Genomic DNA, 17,085 nt, shown 5'->3' with positions numbered 1-17,085 from the left:
AAAAAAAAAAAAAAAAAAAAAAAAACAGATAAGATGGTTATACACATTACTAATAAAATTGGGTGTAGCCATTGTTTCATTAGTAAATTGTGGTGCTAATTTTAGAGTAACTTAGATGGTTAAAAACACATCAATCTTAATTGAAGAATAAAAACGAATAAATTAAAAATTAAAAAAAAAAAATACTACATATTTTCATCATCGGTTAAAGATACAGTCAAATATATATATATATATAATCCCACTTACATATCTCCACACGAACGATTAGGTCTAGTTTGTGCTTCAATGACGGATAAGGCAGTTAAACTACCTACACCTGTTTGGTCCGATCGCTTAGCAGCTCTTTCTAAGAGACGGGAATGTAAATAGAAAACATCGTCTAAGAAAGCCTCACGATCTGGTGGTCGGTGTAGCAATAATGACATTTGTTGATATGCCACCACCTGTTTACTAAGATCATCATAGATTATTAATGCGTGCATTCCATTATCGTAGAAATATTCTCCCATAGCACACTTAGAATATGGGGCCAGAAATTGAAGAGGAGTAGGATCTGAAGTGATGGCTACTACGAGAGTGGAATATTTCAAAGCATTCCTTTCTGAAAGAGTTTGAACTAATTGTGCCACAGTTGAGCATTTATGTCTAATCGCTACATAGACACTATATAATGTCTCACTCTCAAAGGTAACCCTTGAATTTATTTTCACCATTAGTTAAAGATATGTAACTGTCAAATATATCTAGTAAATATAATCATATTTGACACGTCTCATGACATAATATGAAAAAATTATAACAAAGATGGAACTGACTCACATACGATTAAATAATCCAATTATTATTGTACAAATAGTCAAATAACTATTCAACTTGGTGCCATATTTAAAATAAAGAAAAAAGATACAATTATATGAAAGACACATTTAGAAATTACCCCATTTGAAGTTTGGATCACAAGAAAAATTTATGCATAAAAAGAAACGATTTCTAAAATTGTTGAAAACAATACATCATAGTTGTTCGATAATGATATTGCACTAATTTTCTTTTTTGTTTGTTTTTTTCCCTACAAAAAAAAAGAGACTAAATTGCAAGACTTTGTCCTTTGCAGAATCCAGCCAATTTTAGATTCTTTCAATGTCCTTCAATGGAAACCTCAAATCTTAGGTTACAATTAAAATAATAATTAAATACTCCAAAGTTTTAGACTAAATTCCATACGGTTCTTTCAATGTCTTCTTCAATGGATACCTCAAATCTTATGCTACAATTTAAATAATAATTAAATATACAAAGTTTAAATCAATACTCTCATTCTCACATTATATTTTATATTTCAGATATTAGTAGCGGGCAAGAATATATTATCGTCCTAGGTATATATATTATATCATGAAATTAATAATTTTTAATATTTAATAAAAGTTTCAAGTCATATCTAAAAATATATATTGTCATGCTTTGAATAATCATTTGTGGTAGAAGCAGAATTGGCATAAAAATCTCTACGTATACCTACTCCTATTGGGATAAGGAATTCCAGGTTTGATTAAAAGTGGGAGCAAACTATGGACACAAATCGGGTCCATGAATTAAGGATGGAAAAGATATCCCCGACCCTAACATTGCTCTAAATACTTTATATATATATAGTTATATAGTTATATCTATATTCTTTATTTATATTTATATGTAAAACCGTAGCTTAAAGGTACTATTTCTTTGTTTTTTTTAACTTTCTTTAATTTCATTCCATAATATAATTAACTTTAAACTTTTATTAAATCTACAATAAAAAAGAAAATATTTGTTTATTATTAATTTAAATAAATAAAACAATAATAATATCAACTTGTTTCCTAATATATTCACCACTTCAACATAAATATCAAATTTTAATTACTTTAAATTAAAAATAAAAATAACAAACGATGAATTTTTTTCATAGAGATTTGATCTCTACACAGGAATTTCCGACCCCAAACTTAACTCCCCAAAATTGGATATGGGACGAGGACAAGAATTACATATCCCCATGGAGACGGGGATGGGAAATGCATCCCCGCCTCACTCTGCTACCAACCCTTACTTGTTTTGTACTTGATTTTTAAATAATTTTAATAATCTTTGATTATTTTTCTAGTGCGGTGAATTATTCAAATTTTTAATTATATATAACAAAACTTTAGTTACCAATGTAGTTAAGTTAAGTGCATGACTTTGATATCCATGGTTAAGGTTTATAGACTTTCTACGTATATCTATAATAATGTGATACGTGTTGTTTATTTGATTTTGATTGTATCCCCCAACAAAATCATTTTGATGAAGACATTGCTCATAATTTACATATATGTTCGTGATCTTTCCCCTTAGTTATAATAGTTAATGTGAGATTTTGGATAGTATTCTCGATTATTGTTTATTTCGATTTTGTTGCCATCGGTTTAATTTTTAAAAAAAATGATTAAATTCTTGAAATTATTACTGGGAAGTTACGAGATTGAAAAAAATCGATGGAATAATGATGATTTCTGTTCTTCCTTTGGCAAATCCCTTCAATAAATATATAAAGTTGACACCACAACTTTCTCATCAAAGTTGTTAATTGTTAATTAATCCCCACCACCAATTGGTTTGGTCATGAACAATGATTTTCTTCCAAATTAGGTAAAAGAAAACAAAATAAAAGAAAATTTTAATGTGATAGTTGAACTTACAAAAATGTTACTAATATTTTATCTATTTAAGATTAAAGTCTTCCTACATAGTTTATTACTTGTAGACGAAATAAAATAGTACATTATTAAAACTAATTAATTATTACATGATCGATTATTACTATTTCAGCAATCCATACTCAATGTGTCAATGATGCTCTTTTTGCTTAAACCCTTGCAATTAAGGAATGTCTGGAGCTAGCAATCACCTTGAAATGTCAAAATATCATCATGGAATCTAATTGCATGTTTGTGATTAACCTTCTTCGAAGGAAATCTTCTGTCATTGTTGAAATTGAATGTTGTATAAACGATATTCACTCACTCCAAAGAAGCTTTACATCGTCCTTATTTTCGTTTGCTCCTCCTTCGTTCAATGCGCTAGCTGATTGTGTTGCTAAATTTGCGAAGAAAGATCCCGTAAACACCCTATGGTTGGAAAACTTTTCCTCTTGTTTTCTATGTATTGTTGAAAAAGATTGTAATAACTCTTTTGCCCGTTAAGCTTATTAATATAATATGAGGTTTTTGTTAAAAAAAAAAAAAAAAAAAAAAAAAAAAAAAAAAAAAAAAAGCCTAATTAATCATTTAACTTATACCCATGTAAGGTTTTTAACCCAAAAATATTGAAATAATGTCAAAGAAAATGTGAGAACTTAGCCCATCAACTATACTCCTATATAAAAAATACATTATTACAACAATAAAATGAAAGAATTTGGTTTGTTCCAGTTGGTGAACTTCATGTTAATTTGTAATAATAATGATACAAGTGGTATAGAATTATACCATATAGTAATTTTATAAGAACTTTGACTTCGATTCGAGATGTTTTTTAAGATCGTTTGAATTGACTTAAGAAAAAAATATTTATCAAAAAACTCATTTTTATTCAAACACTTTTAATAAAAATTGTTGAGATTACACTTCAAAAATTATTTTAAATAGTTATCAAACATTCTAATTTTTTTTTTTAAATAACTTAATTTTTAAATTAAATATTTAAAAATACAATCGAAATACACCATTGATATGATATATATATTCACCAACTTTGGTTATATTAATATAAAGTTGTTGAGGAATATTGATTATTAATTTAGTTTTCTTTACACTTAATAAAATAGTCAAATGCTTGGTTTCAAAGCATGCATGACAGGTAAAACATTAACACACATGCCATTCCATGCACAAGAAACAAGAAAACTTTTTGAAATTATTTCACACATTATTCTTTTATTAATAATCATCTTTTCTTTTTGGGTTTTTTCCCATTTTTAGTTACTTTCAAGCTACTCCAAGAACTTTAATTTATTGCATTTTACACAGATAAAGATGGTGGAATGGTTAGATCAAAGAGAAAAATGGTGGAATAGTTGGATCATTTTATGTTAATGTCTTAACTAAATCACAACTTTAAATCAATTAAATTTGAGAAATTTGCGATTTGAAATATTGAAGTTGTTAGCGGTTTATAGTAATAATAATAGTAAAATCGTTGCTAATTGATGTAAGACTATTTATTTTTATTTAAATAATAATATATACTTTTAATTATAATGAGCTAAATATTTTATTTATTTCATAAAAAGGCAATTTAAAAAAAAAAACACTATTATAACTTCTTCTATTTAATTTTTGAATTATTTTTCTTGTACACAACTTCTTACAAGCAAAGAAAAATGAAACAATAGAAAACATTGTTTGTGGGTTGGACTTCATGTCCAATGGGCCAAAAGTTAAGTATAAGATATTAAAGCACCACTTGGCTTTTGGTCTTTGTCCTTCCATCTTTTTTGGACAAATAACATATATAGCTTTTGTTTGTTGACATTTAAAAACTTGTTAATTTACCATTTTCTCCCACTCTTAATGAAGTTTAAAAGCTTAATTAGGGATTTTTTTTTTTTTTTTCGTTTTTGAAAATTTTTTTCTTAAATTTTCTTTATAATAGCTTTCATCTTTTATAACCAAACATTAATAAGATTCCTAAAATATAAACTAGTATTTCATGTTTTTTTTAATACATCCCAGAAAATCTCATCACATATGTAAATAATGTTTATAAGTTTAAAAGCTTAATTAGGTCCTTGTGGTTTTTAATTTATAATTTTCAAAAATGTATTTTTTTTTTTATAGATTTTCTTTACAATAATTTTCATCTTTTCTAATAAAACATTAAAACTCATAGTCAAATTTTTTAAACAAAAACAAGTATTTAATTTTTTTCAACGAAAACTACTTGTATTTTGAATAAATCCTAAAAGTAAATAACAAAACAAAACAAAGAAATTCACATATTTATATATTTTATTTTAAAAAATTAAATAGTTATCAAATGTATGTTAAATTCGTATTCAATTTGTTGGAGTAAATCATAGATTTTCTTGTTATTTACTGCTTCAACGTGACATTCTGTATTTAGTTAATTATTTGTACAGACAAATTTAAAATAAAAATAAAGAAAATTAAAAAAATGAAGGTCCACAAGGGTTGTTTGTGTGTTTGAAACACACAAAAGACAGAGCTGTTGGTTTCTTCTGTCCCATTCTTTAATGGCTGCACTCTCCAAATGCAACCATTTTCAAACAACTCTTTCACTTCTTGCCTCCACTCAAATTTCCATTCTATTTTAATTTTAATATTATCCCGATATTTTCATAAATCAAATGATTTTTTTAAGTTATTAATCTATTATTGTAATTTATTGAATAATTTATATTTTTTAAGGCTTGTATATTACGCTTTCAAGTCTAAGATTCTTATTGATTTACTTTTCTTAAACGACTTGTGAGAGTAAAAGATTTTCCATAGAATAATATATGGGTTGTTGAATGTTTACAAACTTTAGATCAATTAACAAAAGGATTACTCGAGGTTAATCTTGGTGTTCCGATGATCAGATCACCTAAAATGAATGGACAGTTTGTTGGTGATATATATAATTTAATTATCATGTCGTATTTTTAAGATCCTCGCATTCGGATGTGATTTGGTTTATTCATAGTTATTTGGGTGTTGTATTATCTTTTGAATTATAATTTTTTTTTCTATTCAGAGTTATCGTTAGGTTTCTAATTTCTTTTTATTTTGTTATAAATATTTTGTAGGAAATATTACTCGAATATTGAAAATTGATTAACAAAAAGCGAATTAACTTTGGTTAATTATCTTTCTTTTTTTCTGAAAAAAAGTAAAAATAGTAAAAAAGAAAATGTTAATATAAACAATAATAATTTTGTAAAAGAACAAATTGTGGCATGTAAAAATTTGAAAAAAAGTAAAAATAGTAAAAAAGAAAATGTTAATATAAACAATAATAATTTTGTAAAAGAACAAATTGTGGCATGTAAAAATTTGGACTAGATTTTTAAAGATTTTTTTTTTTTAAATAATAATAAATCAAAGAAGCAACTTTGATTCTTATTGTGATGGTTGGTATGGCAGCCAGGTGGGAGGCTCCAGATGGAAACTGAAGTCTTTCAGTCCATTCAGCTGAGCTGACACATAAATTTGTATATATTATATTATATAGTTATTAACATTAAATGACAAAATTTTCATAGTCAAATCGAAAACGAAAATTTGTTACTAATAAATAGATAAATAAATATTGAAAACGATAGAAATCAATCTCAATCAAAATCTGACCCTTGGATCTTCAGTCAATTATACACATGCAATATCTTTTCAAATTTGCAAATTCTTTTCTACAAACTTCCATTAAAATTTAAATCACCCGTAGTACAAGTATCGGCCAAATATGATGGTAAAAATTGAACCATCAATCTTACATAAATGATATAATTTATACAATTATGTAACTTTGAAGATTCAATTGATCCAATTTTAATATTTATATAAGTTTGATGGTTCATTTTTTAGAATTTAAAGGTTAAGGACATAGTTACAACTACCATTATACTTTAGAAATGGTTTTTTGGAATTTACCCTAAAATTTATTTTGAAAAGGTTATTGGTGTGGGTAAAAATGAACTAAAAGACATAGTCAACATTTAGTAAAGATAATAAATAATCAAACTCAAAAAATGATACAAACTAAATGAAAATAGCACCATTAGACCAAAATAGGACTAGGATAGAGCGTAGAACAAATCCACATGCTTGCGCTTAACCGATGTTGAGGCTAAGGCTAAGCCTGACATATTGTTGAATGAGACATTCCTCAACTTGGTTAATTTAAAGATTAGTTTCATTCGACTTTGAAATTCTATTTTAGACGACTCAAGTCACACACCATATAAATATATCCATGACTCAAACGGAAAGTAAATTCATTCTCTAATCTCAATTTTCTAAACTCGCTACACTTTTCCACTCCCAGACTTAAACATTAGAGTGCGTGTGATAGACACCGTACATCGGTATGCTGATTTTTTTATTTTGTTGATCACATTCTTTTTTCTTAAAAATATTTATTGATGTGGCATGATAAGATTAAGTATTTTTTTTCTAATCGAGATTTGGCATCAACAATTATAATTTCTTAAGAATCTTTTAACGAAAATTGAAATGACAAAAAGCAATACTTACATGGGGGATAAAGCATAAGGTCACCTTTTGCAGTTTTTATACACAATTTTTTGAATAAGGAACAGCCGCGGAATCAACTTTTAATTAACAAAAAGAAGTTTATTCGTTTAGAATATTGTACCAAGACATTGCAAAATAACTTTTCCAAATTTTATTGAGAAAATTAAACAATTTTATAGCATATATAAATAAGTTATAACGTTACATTTTTTTTTGTTAATTATGAAGGTGAGTAGTTGATAAATAGTCCATTCTAATATAATTTAGCAGATAAAGATACTAATTGTAGCTTAAATTTATAGTTCACAAAAAATCGCAAATCATATTCTTGCGTTTGAAATTGAAAATTAGGTACGTTAATGGAATATATCTAAAATTTAATTGATAAAACATCAATTACGGTTCAAAGTTGTGCAATTACTTAACTTTAGAAGGAAGGGAAAAAAGTGGGAAAAAATGTGAATTTGTTTGAAGGCTTGTTTTATAGGGTTTATTCTCCTATGAATTTATGAAATTTTTTATTTTATTTTCATCTTTTTACTTTCTACTTTTTAACATGTTAGTTCCTCTAAAGTCTATGTGCTAATCTGATGACAATTTAGTCTATGTGCTAATATGATCAAAATTGTCATGTGGCAAATTTTTCTTTTCTCAAAATATATTTATATTTTTTCTTGTGTGATGGAAAAAAATAATCTAAAACTGCTTTTTAAAGCCTCATTTGATAATTATTTGGTTTTTTTTAAAAAAATAAGTTTATTTCATCCATATTTCTTAAAAAAAATAAATTAAAACTATTGTTTTTAATTCTCAAAATTTGGCTTAATATTTTAAACCATAAGTAAAAGTTAGATAACAAATTATAAAATCTGGAGGTGAAAGTAATATCAATAAATTTAATTTTTAAAAAATAAAAACTAAAATGGTTACAAAATAGGTGTAAACTATTCATTTTCTTTTACTTAGAAAAAATATATCTTTTGATCTCACTACGTTTTTAAAAGCTCATAATTTAGTTATTTTTACAAAATTTTACCAAAGATTCTAAAGAAAAAAGAAGAGTTCAATACAAATTTGAACAACATCTCAAAGAAAAGAAATTTGTTGAGTCGAGTCTAATATTTTTGCGGAAATTGTGATTAAAAAAAGAGTAAAAATTGAATTACTTCGAAGATATATATAACAAAACAAGAATAAAAATTAAAGTAGACAAAAATAGATGTTTTGATAGCAACTAAATTATTTCTTAATATAAGCACAACAAAAATGGAGGTAGGCCGAACTATCAATACGACCCGATTAATATGAACAAAATAAAATTGCAGGGTTTTTTTTATTTATTTTCTTGATAAGAAAATGCAAATTTGATATTATATATATGTAGATTGAAGTTTTGTTAGGATTACAGAGTAAAATATTCCCAAAAAAACCTAGAATTAAGAAGCAAAGAGAGAGTGTAAGAGAAAAATATACAGAAAAACGTCGAGAATTTATTAGATTGGGAATTTATTGTGTACGTTCAGAAGGAAACCCGAAAGCAACCGAGGTGGTGGTGGTGGTGGTGGTGACGGCGGTGGAAGGAATTTTCACGGTCAATCATGCCTTGCACGTGGCGAAACTCCTCCACGTGGCAAGGAATAGCGATGGTCCCCTTCTGATCAAATCCATACTCTTCCTCCGCCTCTTTCAGTAATTGCATGAACCGCGGGTGATTGAAGTACATCACCGGCACCACAAATCTCTGCTGCTCTTCCCCTTTCTGCCCTACTCTCACCGCCAAACACCCTTTCGGTACGGCGGCGCTGGACTGCCGTCGTCTCTCTCCGCCGCCCATTCCCACGACGATAAATTTAATATATATATATATATAATCGATAAAAAGGATTAGAAAATCAGAAAGGGGTTGGGAATTTGGGGGAATTTGAAGTTTAGAGGGGAAAAGGCCATGGATCTGAGGGGGTACTGGGAGGAAGTGAAAGAGCGTAAAACGACGTCGGATTTGGAGAGTAATTGGGGATGGCCATGGCTTTGGTCTCTGTTTTAATTAAATTACATTATTCACAGTGTACTAGGGTTTGGTTTTATATAGGAATTTGGGACTCGATTAAAAACCATACAAAGTGGAATTAAGTGGGTCTCCCTCTGCCTTCCCATCAAACCATCCACTTCTTTCATTTCATTTTTTCTATATTATATAAATTATAAATTTGATCCCTATTAGAATATTTTATTAATCCAATTAAACCATAAAGTTTGAATAACTCAATTACAAATTTGGTACAATTTTTACTCCAAATTTTCGATCTAATCCAATTAGACCATAAATTTATCAATTTTGCATGAAAAGCATGTTAGAATAATTTATTTTTTTAGTCGTCCTATTGAAATTGAAAGACAATGAGTTGGAAAAAAATAGAAGAATATTCTAACAAATAACAACCTGAAAACAGAAAAATGATAATAAAGGAAATACAATTCTATCATCCCTCGCAAGCGAACAGAGGGAGAGAACCACTGTGAGCTTGGTCTAAGGCAATTGAACTGTGGTGAAGCAAGGGCTTTGGTCATGACATTTGCAAGCTTGTCCTTTGATCGAACAAACCGAATACATAGCTGATAACGAGCAACTTTTTCTCTGATAAAGTGATGGTCAATTTTAATATATTTAGTATGGTTGTGAAGGATCAGATTTGTAGCCATGTAAGTCGCACTTAAGTTGTTACAAAGTAGCATTAGAGCAAGGTAGTGTTTAAGACCAATCTCAAACAAGATGGACTGGATCCACAACAGCTCGGCAACTGCATTTTCCATACCACGATACTTAGATTTTTCACTATTGCAAAAAACCACTTTTTGCTTAGATGCACCTTAAAAAACCAAGCTAGAACCAAGGAACACACAAAAACCATTGAAGCTTTGTCGATCATCAGGACAACTAGCCCAATAAGAATCTGCATAACAAATGAGGGCAAAAGATGGCCATTTAGTGACTAAAATGCCATGGCTAATAGTGCCTTTCAGGTACTGTAGGAGTCTTTTGGCAACTTGAAAATGGTTTGATGTAGGAGCATGAAGAAACTGACATAATTTATTGACAGAAAAACATATGTCAGGTCGAGTTAATGTGCAATACTGCAATGCGCCCGCCACGCTTCTATACTCCGTGGTATTAGCCAAAGGTTCACCATCTTTGATAGACAGTTGAATGTCATGAGCCATAGGAGAGTGAATAGACTTGTAGTCACTGAGATAAAACTGACGGAGGAGATCTTCAATATATTTGACTTGACTTAAATGCAACATATTATCATCCTAAGAGACTTGAAGTCCAAGAAAAAAGGAGAGTGGTCCAAGATCTTTGAGAGCAAAGGATTTATTTAAAGCTACGATAAACTGCTTGATTGTTAAAGGAGAACTGCCAGTCACAATGAGATCATCAATGTAGATTAGTAAAATAATAAGCTAAGATTTTAGAGCGATAAATGAACATAGAAGAATCAGCTAGTGCACCTACAAAACCTCACTGCATAAGACATGAGCTAAGTTTGGAAAACCAGGCTCTAGGACTTTGTTTGAGACCATACAAAACTTTCTCGAGTAACAACATGTGATTGGGTTGAGTAGAATCAACAAATCCAGCTAGTTGCTTCATGTATACCTCTTCATTTAACTCGTCTTTTAATAAGGCATTGTGAACATCTATTTGCCGAATGACCCAACCATTGGACATGGCAAGGGTAAGGACAATGTGAATGGTGATGGGTTTAATAACTAGGCTAAACGTGTTAAAATAATTAATGCCATAGTCTTGGTTGAAGCCTTGGGCAACCAACCGTGCCTTGTACCTCTCAATTTCTCCACTTAGTTTAAGCTTCAATCGAAAAACCCATTTTGAACCAATGACTTTCCGCTCAGGAGGAGAAGGAACAAGAAACCAAGTGTTGTTTTTCAAAAGAGCTTTATATTCCTCTAGCATGACCCTTTTCCACTTAGGATGCAGGAGGACATCTTTATGAGACCGTGGTTTAATGACATCCAAATCATAAACAAATGCCTTAGAAAACCAAGCTTTAGGTTTAAAAATGCCATCCTTGGATCTGGTGATCATGGGATGAGTGTTTATGGGTGAAAAAGGGAGAGAGGTAGATGGTAAAGTGGTGAAAGAGGGAGGAGGAACAATTGGGGATGATAGATTTGTAGGAATTTCTAAAAGAGATGGGGAGGTGGAAGTATGTGTAAAGGTGGGTAAGGAGAGGGAAGAAGAAGATGTTAAGCTAACAGACAGAGATTAGGGAGATGAGGGGTGAGGAGAAGAGAGGGAATCAATAGGAGGTATGCTAGGGGAACAAGGTGAAGGACTTGAAAAAGGCAAACAAGAAGGGGATGATTGAGGCAGAGAGGCAGTGACTAAAGGAGGATTATTAGAGGAGGATATCTCAGAGTTAGGCCAAATAGGAAGAGATATTAGAATTGGAATAAGTGGTGTTTCTAAAGGAGAAGAGGGAATGGAAGAGACTTTGGAAGAGAATGCAAAAGGAAAAACAGACTCATTAAAGACAACATGTCTTGAAATATATATGCGGCCACTGGATAGATTAAGGCATAAATAGCCTTTATAAGATAGAGCATAGCCAAGAAAAATGCACTGTCGAGACCTAAACTGAAATTTATTGTCATTGTAAGGATGCAAGAAGGGAAAGCAAGTACAACCAAAAGACTTCAAGAGTTTGTAAGGGAGGTTATCAAACAAAATAGTGTAGGGACATCTATTGGCAAGTAAAGGTGTAGAAGTATGATTGATGAGATAAACAGTAATTTGGAAGGAAAATGTCCAAAACTTATGAGGCACATTGAAGTGAGCTAATAATCAACGACCAACTTCAACAACATGTCTATTTTTCCTTTCTGCAAACCCATTTTAGTGAGGAGTGTAAGGACAAGAGATTCTATGAAGGATACCATATTTGTTTAGGACAGGAGACAAGGTAGAAAATTCATCTCCTTCATCAGTTTGGAGAGACTTAATTTTGGTGGAGAACTTTGTTTCAATCATAGCTTTGAATTGAAGAAAAATAGGAAGAAATTCACTTTTAGTTTTAAAAGAATATAACCAAGTAAATCGGGAGTATGCATCAATAAACAAGATAGAGTAACGAACACCATTTATTACAAAGATAGGGGAAGGTCCCCAAACATCAGAGTAGACAAGATCAAAGAGATATTTAACTAAAGAAGTGGATTTATCAAATGGAAAATAATGGCTCTTGGCCATTTGACAAGAATTGAAAAAATAGTTGAAATTTTTGTCTGAGAATTTGAAATTACATTGAGATAAAACTAGTTTGACAATATTAAACGGAAGGTGACCAAGACGATGGTGCCAAAGTGATAGATTCTGGACTGTTGAGAGAAGAGTCACAGGCAACCTTCGAGAGTGATCAACATAAGGTCATTTAAAAGGCAGAGACAATCGGTAAAGGCCACCATCAAACTTGCCCTGGAAAAGGATTCTCTTGGATTGAAGATCCTTCACAAGGAAACAATTATGAAAAAATTCAACAGAGGCATGATCATAATAACATAATCAAGCAATGCTAGACAACAAAGGAGCATGAAGGATTGAATGCAATGAGAAATACTGATTTGGTATAGCTGAAGACAGAGTAGTAGATCCAACATGAGAGATGGGTAGAGACATACAATTACCAATAACTACCTACTCAACACATAGTAAGAAGAGGCTTGCTACATATTATTCATGTCAGAAGTCATATGATGAGTAGCTCCTGTGTCAAGAAACCAACCTTCGTCGAGATGATGTCACACAAGCATGCAACAGAAGCAAACAAAATCAATAAGCACTCTAATTACATTTTATTTGAGTTTCAAAGCATGCATTTTCAAAAAAAAAACACAAGATGGTTTCAAGTTTCATACCTTTGATGAATTCTCCCGAATCCAATCTTTTCTTCACTCCCTTTCAGCTCCAAATCAGCCATGAACCACTTATTTCATGCAAGATGTTGGGCCTGCTTCTTGTTGAATGTATTTTAAAAGCCCAAATGATGAATCCAGTGGCCCTGCTTTGCTAATCCAATTCGTGAGCCCAAGAATTTTGCCCCAAAATGAATTTTGGTTTGGTAGAGTTCTTGGCTATTGTTTGTCACGAACTTCCAGCTAATGTGCTCCATGTGGTTCACTTCATTAACCCTTACCTGATGGAAGTGAAATGAAAACTTTATTCTGATGGGAATTTGTACAGAATTAATTTATTTCTCTCTCTCTCTCGTTCTCTCTTTCGATATTGCTGAGCTTTTCTAACCCTAATCTTTTGTTTGTTCTGTGCGACTGCTTGAGTAAATGATTGGTGATAAAGAGCATGCAATCTTGTAGAAGAAAAGAGGAAGAAGAGTTCTACACAACGATATACGTGGTTCGGTAAAATGATGCCTACATCCACGGGAAGGAGAGGAGATCTTATTCAAGAGCTACGTCATAGCTTTTCTTTTTATAGATTTCAAGCTTTCTTGAAGTTTTTGTATGTTGTATATTATGAAATTTTTAAATGATGAGTATTTATACTATTTTTCTGATACAAGTAGTTACAATAACAAACTGTAAAAAGTTAAGAAATGTGAACAACTGTTGAATATGTTGAATGTTTGAGCTTATTTACTTCAAATCTCTATCTTAAGCTTAACATGCAAGCTCTTCTCCTTCTAGATTTGACATGTCTTCACCCTTTTTCAGGAAGCTGAAAGCCGATCTGACCAAGACAGTTTGCTAGCTTGAGTTTGGATACAAGTTTGGTAAGCATGTCGACTGCATTTTCGGTGGTATGAACTTTAAGTACTTCGACTTCTCCTTTCTCTATTCTGTCTCTTACAAAGTGATATTTAATATCTATGTGTTTGGTCCTTGAATGATATTGAGGGTTTTTGGATAGGTGAATAGCATTTTGGTTATCACAGTAGATCTTTACTACTGTTTGATTAATACCAAAGTCCTTCATCAACCCCTTTAACCACAATGCTTCTTTTATTGCTTCTGATAAAGCCATGTACTCTGCTTCTGTGGTTGATAATGTTGTGATTGACTGCAAATTTTCTTTCCAACACAAAAAATTAGGACCAAATAAGAATAGATAACCTATAAATGATCTTCTTTTGTCTTGGTCACCTGCAAAATCTGAATCAACATATCCATATAGTTATAAATTTGTTTCATTAGTACTTTGATATGTTAATTTTGACTGTTTAGACCAAATTAGATATCTTAAAATCCATTTTGTTGCTTTCCAGTGCCTTTTTCCAGGGTTAAACACGTATCTACTGACAAGACTAGTGTTGTATGATAGGTTTGGTCTAGTAGATATCATTAGGTACATTAGACTCCCTACTGCTTGATTGCATGGAATTGATTGCATTTGAGTCAAATGTTCCATGTCTATTTCTTTTGGTGAGTTTTTTAGGAAAGTTTAAAATGACTAGCAATATGTATAATGACTAGTTTTGCATTAGACATATTAAATCTGTTAATTGCTTTTTCACAGTAGCTTAATTGACTAATGGTTAGAGTAGAGGAAGTCCTGTCTCTTTGAATTTCAATCCCAATGATCTTTTTAGAATGACCCAAATCCATCATGTCAAATTCTCTCTTTAGGATATTTTTGACATGAATTAAATCCTCCTTAGATTTCCCTGCTAGTAGCATATCATCAGCATAGAGTAGTAGATAGACTTTGTCCTTATAGGTAGTTGAATTAATAAAAGAACAAATATCGTAAGAACTTCTTTGAAATCCAATACTCTCTATATAGTCATTAAACCTTCTGTACCAACATCTAGGGGATTGTTTAAGACCATATATAGATTTGTTTAGGAGACAGTATAGGTCTTCCTTCCCTCTTTCTTCAAACCCTTTAGGTTGAACCATGTGGATAACCTCTTCTAAATTTCCATGAAGGAAAGTAGTTTTAACATCTAGTTAATCTAGTTCAAAGTTGTATTGAGCAACTAGAGATAAAAGAAGTCTAATAGAGGTTTGTTTTACTACTGGTGAAAAAATTTCAGAATAGTCTATGCCTTCCCTCTGAGTAAACCTCTTAGCCACTAGCCTTTCCTTATACCTAGGCTTTCTTCTTTGGTAGAACTTTCCTTTAGTTTATATATCCATTTAGAGGCTATAGGTTTGCATCCTTTAGGAAGAGGGGCTAGGGTCCAAGTATTATTAACAGTGAGTGATTCCATTTCTTCACACATAGCTCGAATGCAAGACCTAGCATTAGGACAGTTTACTGCCTCTTCAAAAGTGCCTGGTTCTTGGTCATTAGGAGCTATTGTGGCATTTAAGACTAGGTTCATATAATTAGTTTCAGTATACCTAGCTGGACGAACAATCACTCTTCTTTGTCTATCCCTAGCCAAAGAATACTAACTTAGATCAGGTACAACTTCAGTATTCCCAGTATGCTTATTTGAGTTTTCCTCTTTTTCTTCTTCAGTTTCATTAGGAGGGTTATGGCTAGTGGAAGAATCTTTAGGTCTCTCCACCTCAATCCCAGCAGTATTAGGGCTATTAGGAATTTCATAAGTTTTCTTTTTACATAAACATCTTTTTTTTCTCTGAAAATGGCATCCCTGCTTATGACAAACATTTTCTCAATAGGATTCCACATCTTAAAGCCTTTGACACCTTCTGAGAACCCAACAAACATACACTTTACTGCCCTATACTTTAGTTTCCCCTGATTTTGGTGAATATAGCCAACACATCCAAATACCCTTAAATTTTCTAGGTTAGGTGGATATGTGGTCCATTTTTCTTCAGGAGTTAGAAAGTTTAGGGAGGAATGAGGACATCTATTTAAGATGTACACAGTGTAGCTTGCTGCCTCAGCCCAATATTTTTCACTAAGGATTGCATCTGAGAGAAGACATCAAACCCTTTTCATGACTGTTCTATTTAGTCTTTCAACTACTCCATTCTGTTGAGGAGTGAATCTAACAGTCCTATGCCTAGTTATTCCTGTTTCTTTATAGAATTTGTTAAACTCTTCATTATAAAATTCCAGTCCATTGTCAGTTCTTAGGTATTTAATTCCTTTAGAAGTTTACTTCTCTATCATGAGTTTCCATTCCTTAAACCTATCAAACACTTGGTCTTTAGTTTTAAGGAAGTAGACCCAACTTTTTCTAGAGAAGTCATCAGTAAAAGAAAGTAAATGCTTTGAGCTGGACCCCATAGGTCAGAGTGTATATAATCTAGGATAGCTTTTGTGGTGTGTTGTGCTTTAGTGAAACTTTTCCTTATTGCTTTTCCTAAAACACAGTGTTCACAAAATGTTAGATTTTCTAAGAGACTTTTAGGTAGAATCCCTTGTTTAGATAGGACTTCTAGGCATTTAGCACTAATGTGAGATAATCTTTTGTGCCAAACATCAACCTTTGTGATCTTATTTGTGGTGGCAACATATGCCCCTGTCATCAGTTCAACTCCTTTGATCACAAATAAGTTATTTATCTTTTCCCCAACTAATATCACCTTAGAATCCTTTAGCACCTCAAGGGTTCCTCCTTTACCCCTATACTCACACCCAATTGCATCTAGCATACCTAAGGAGATTAGATTTCTCTTAAGAAGTGGACCATATCTCACATTCCTAAGGAGTTTAATAGTTCCATCCTTAAGTTTCATAGAAATAGAGCAAATGCCTTCTATCCTATAGCCTTGGTTGTTTCCCATATAAACTATTTCTTCTTCAATTTCTTTAAAGGTGTTGAACCATAGTCTCATTGAGGTCATG

General features: G+C 31.2%; 2 protein-coding genes across 2 annotated transcripts; both read right to left on the bottom strand.

Annotated features, from left to right (window-relative positions):
• Positions 1-245: 245 nt before the first annotated feature.
• LOC120075842 (ATP synthase subunit alpha, mitochondrial-like) lies at positions 246-716 on the bottom strand. Its single transcript, XM_039029547.1, has one exon. The coding sequence runs from the start codon at positions 714-716 to the stop codon at positions 246-248; it is 471 nt and encodes a 156-aa protein (XP_038885475.1).
• A 7,904-nt stretch (positions 717-8,620) lies between these two features.
• LOC120087934 (auxin-responsive protein SAUR32-like) lies at positions 8,621-9,406 on the bottom strand. The gene has a single exon (XM_039044950.1). It carries the CDS (start codon positions 9,112-9,114, stop codon positions 8,800-8,802), a length of 315 nt encoding a protein of 104 aa, XP_038900878.1. The 5' UTR covers positions 9,115-9,406; the 3' UTR covers positions 8,621-8,799.
• Between the last annotated feature and the right edge of the window lie 7,679 nt (positions 9,407-17,085).

Source organism: Benincasa hispida, chromosome 1, assembly GCF_009727055.1.
Source record: "Benincasa hispida cultivar B227 chromosome 1, ASM972705v1, whole genome shotgun sequence".
NCBI classification, from domain to species: Eukaryota; Viridiplantae; Streptophyta; class Magnoliopsida; order Cucurbitales; family Cucurbitaceae; genus Benincasa; species Benincasa hispida.
Note: the sequence above shows the minus strand (reverse complement) of the source record. Positions and strands in the feature narration are given on the sequence as shown.

What these genes read in the sequence shown, in the direction of transcription:
- LOC120087934 (XM_039044950.1), bottom strand. Translation starts at nt 9,114, where the DNA reads ATGGGCGGCGGAGAGAGACGACGGCAGTCCAGCGCCGCCGTACCGAAA.
- LOC120075842 (XM_039029547.1), bottom strand. Translation starts at nt 716, where the DNA reads ATGGTGAAAATAAATTCAAGGGTTACCTTTGAGAGTGAGACATTATAT.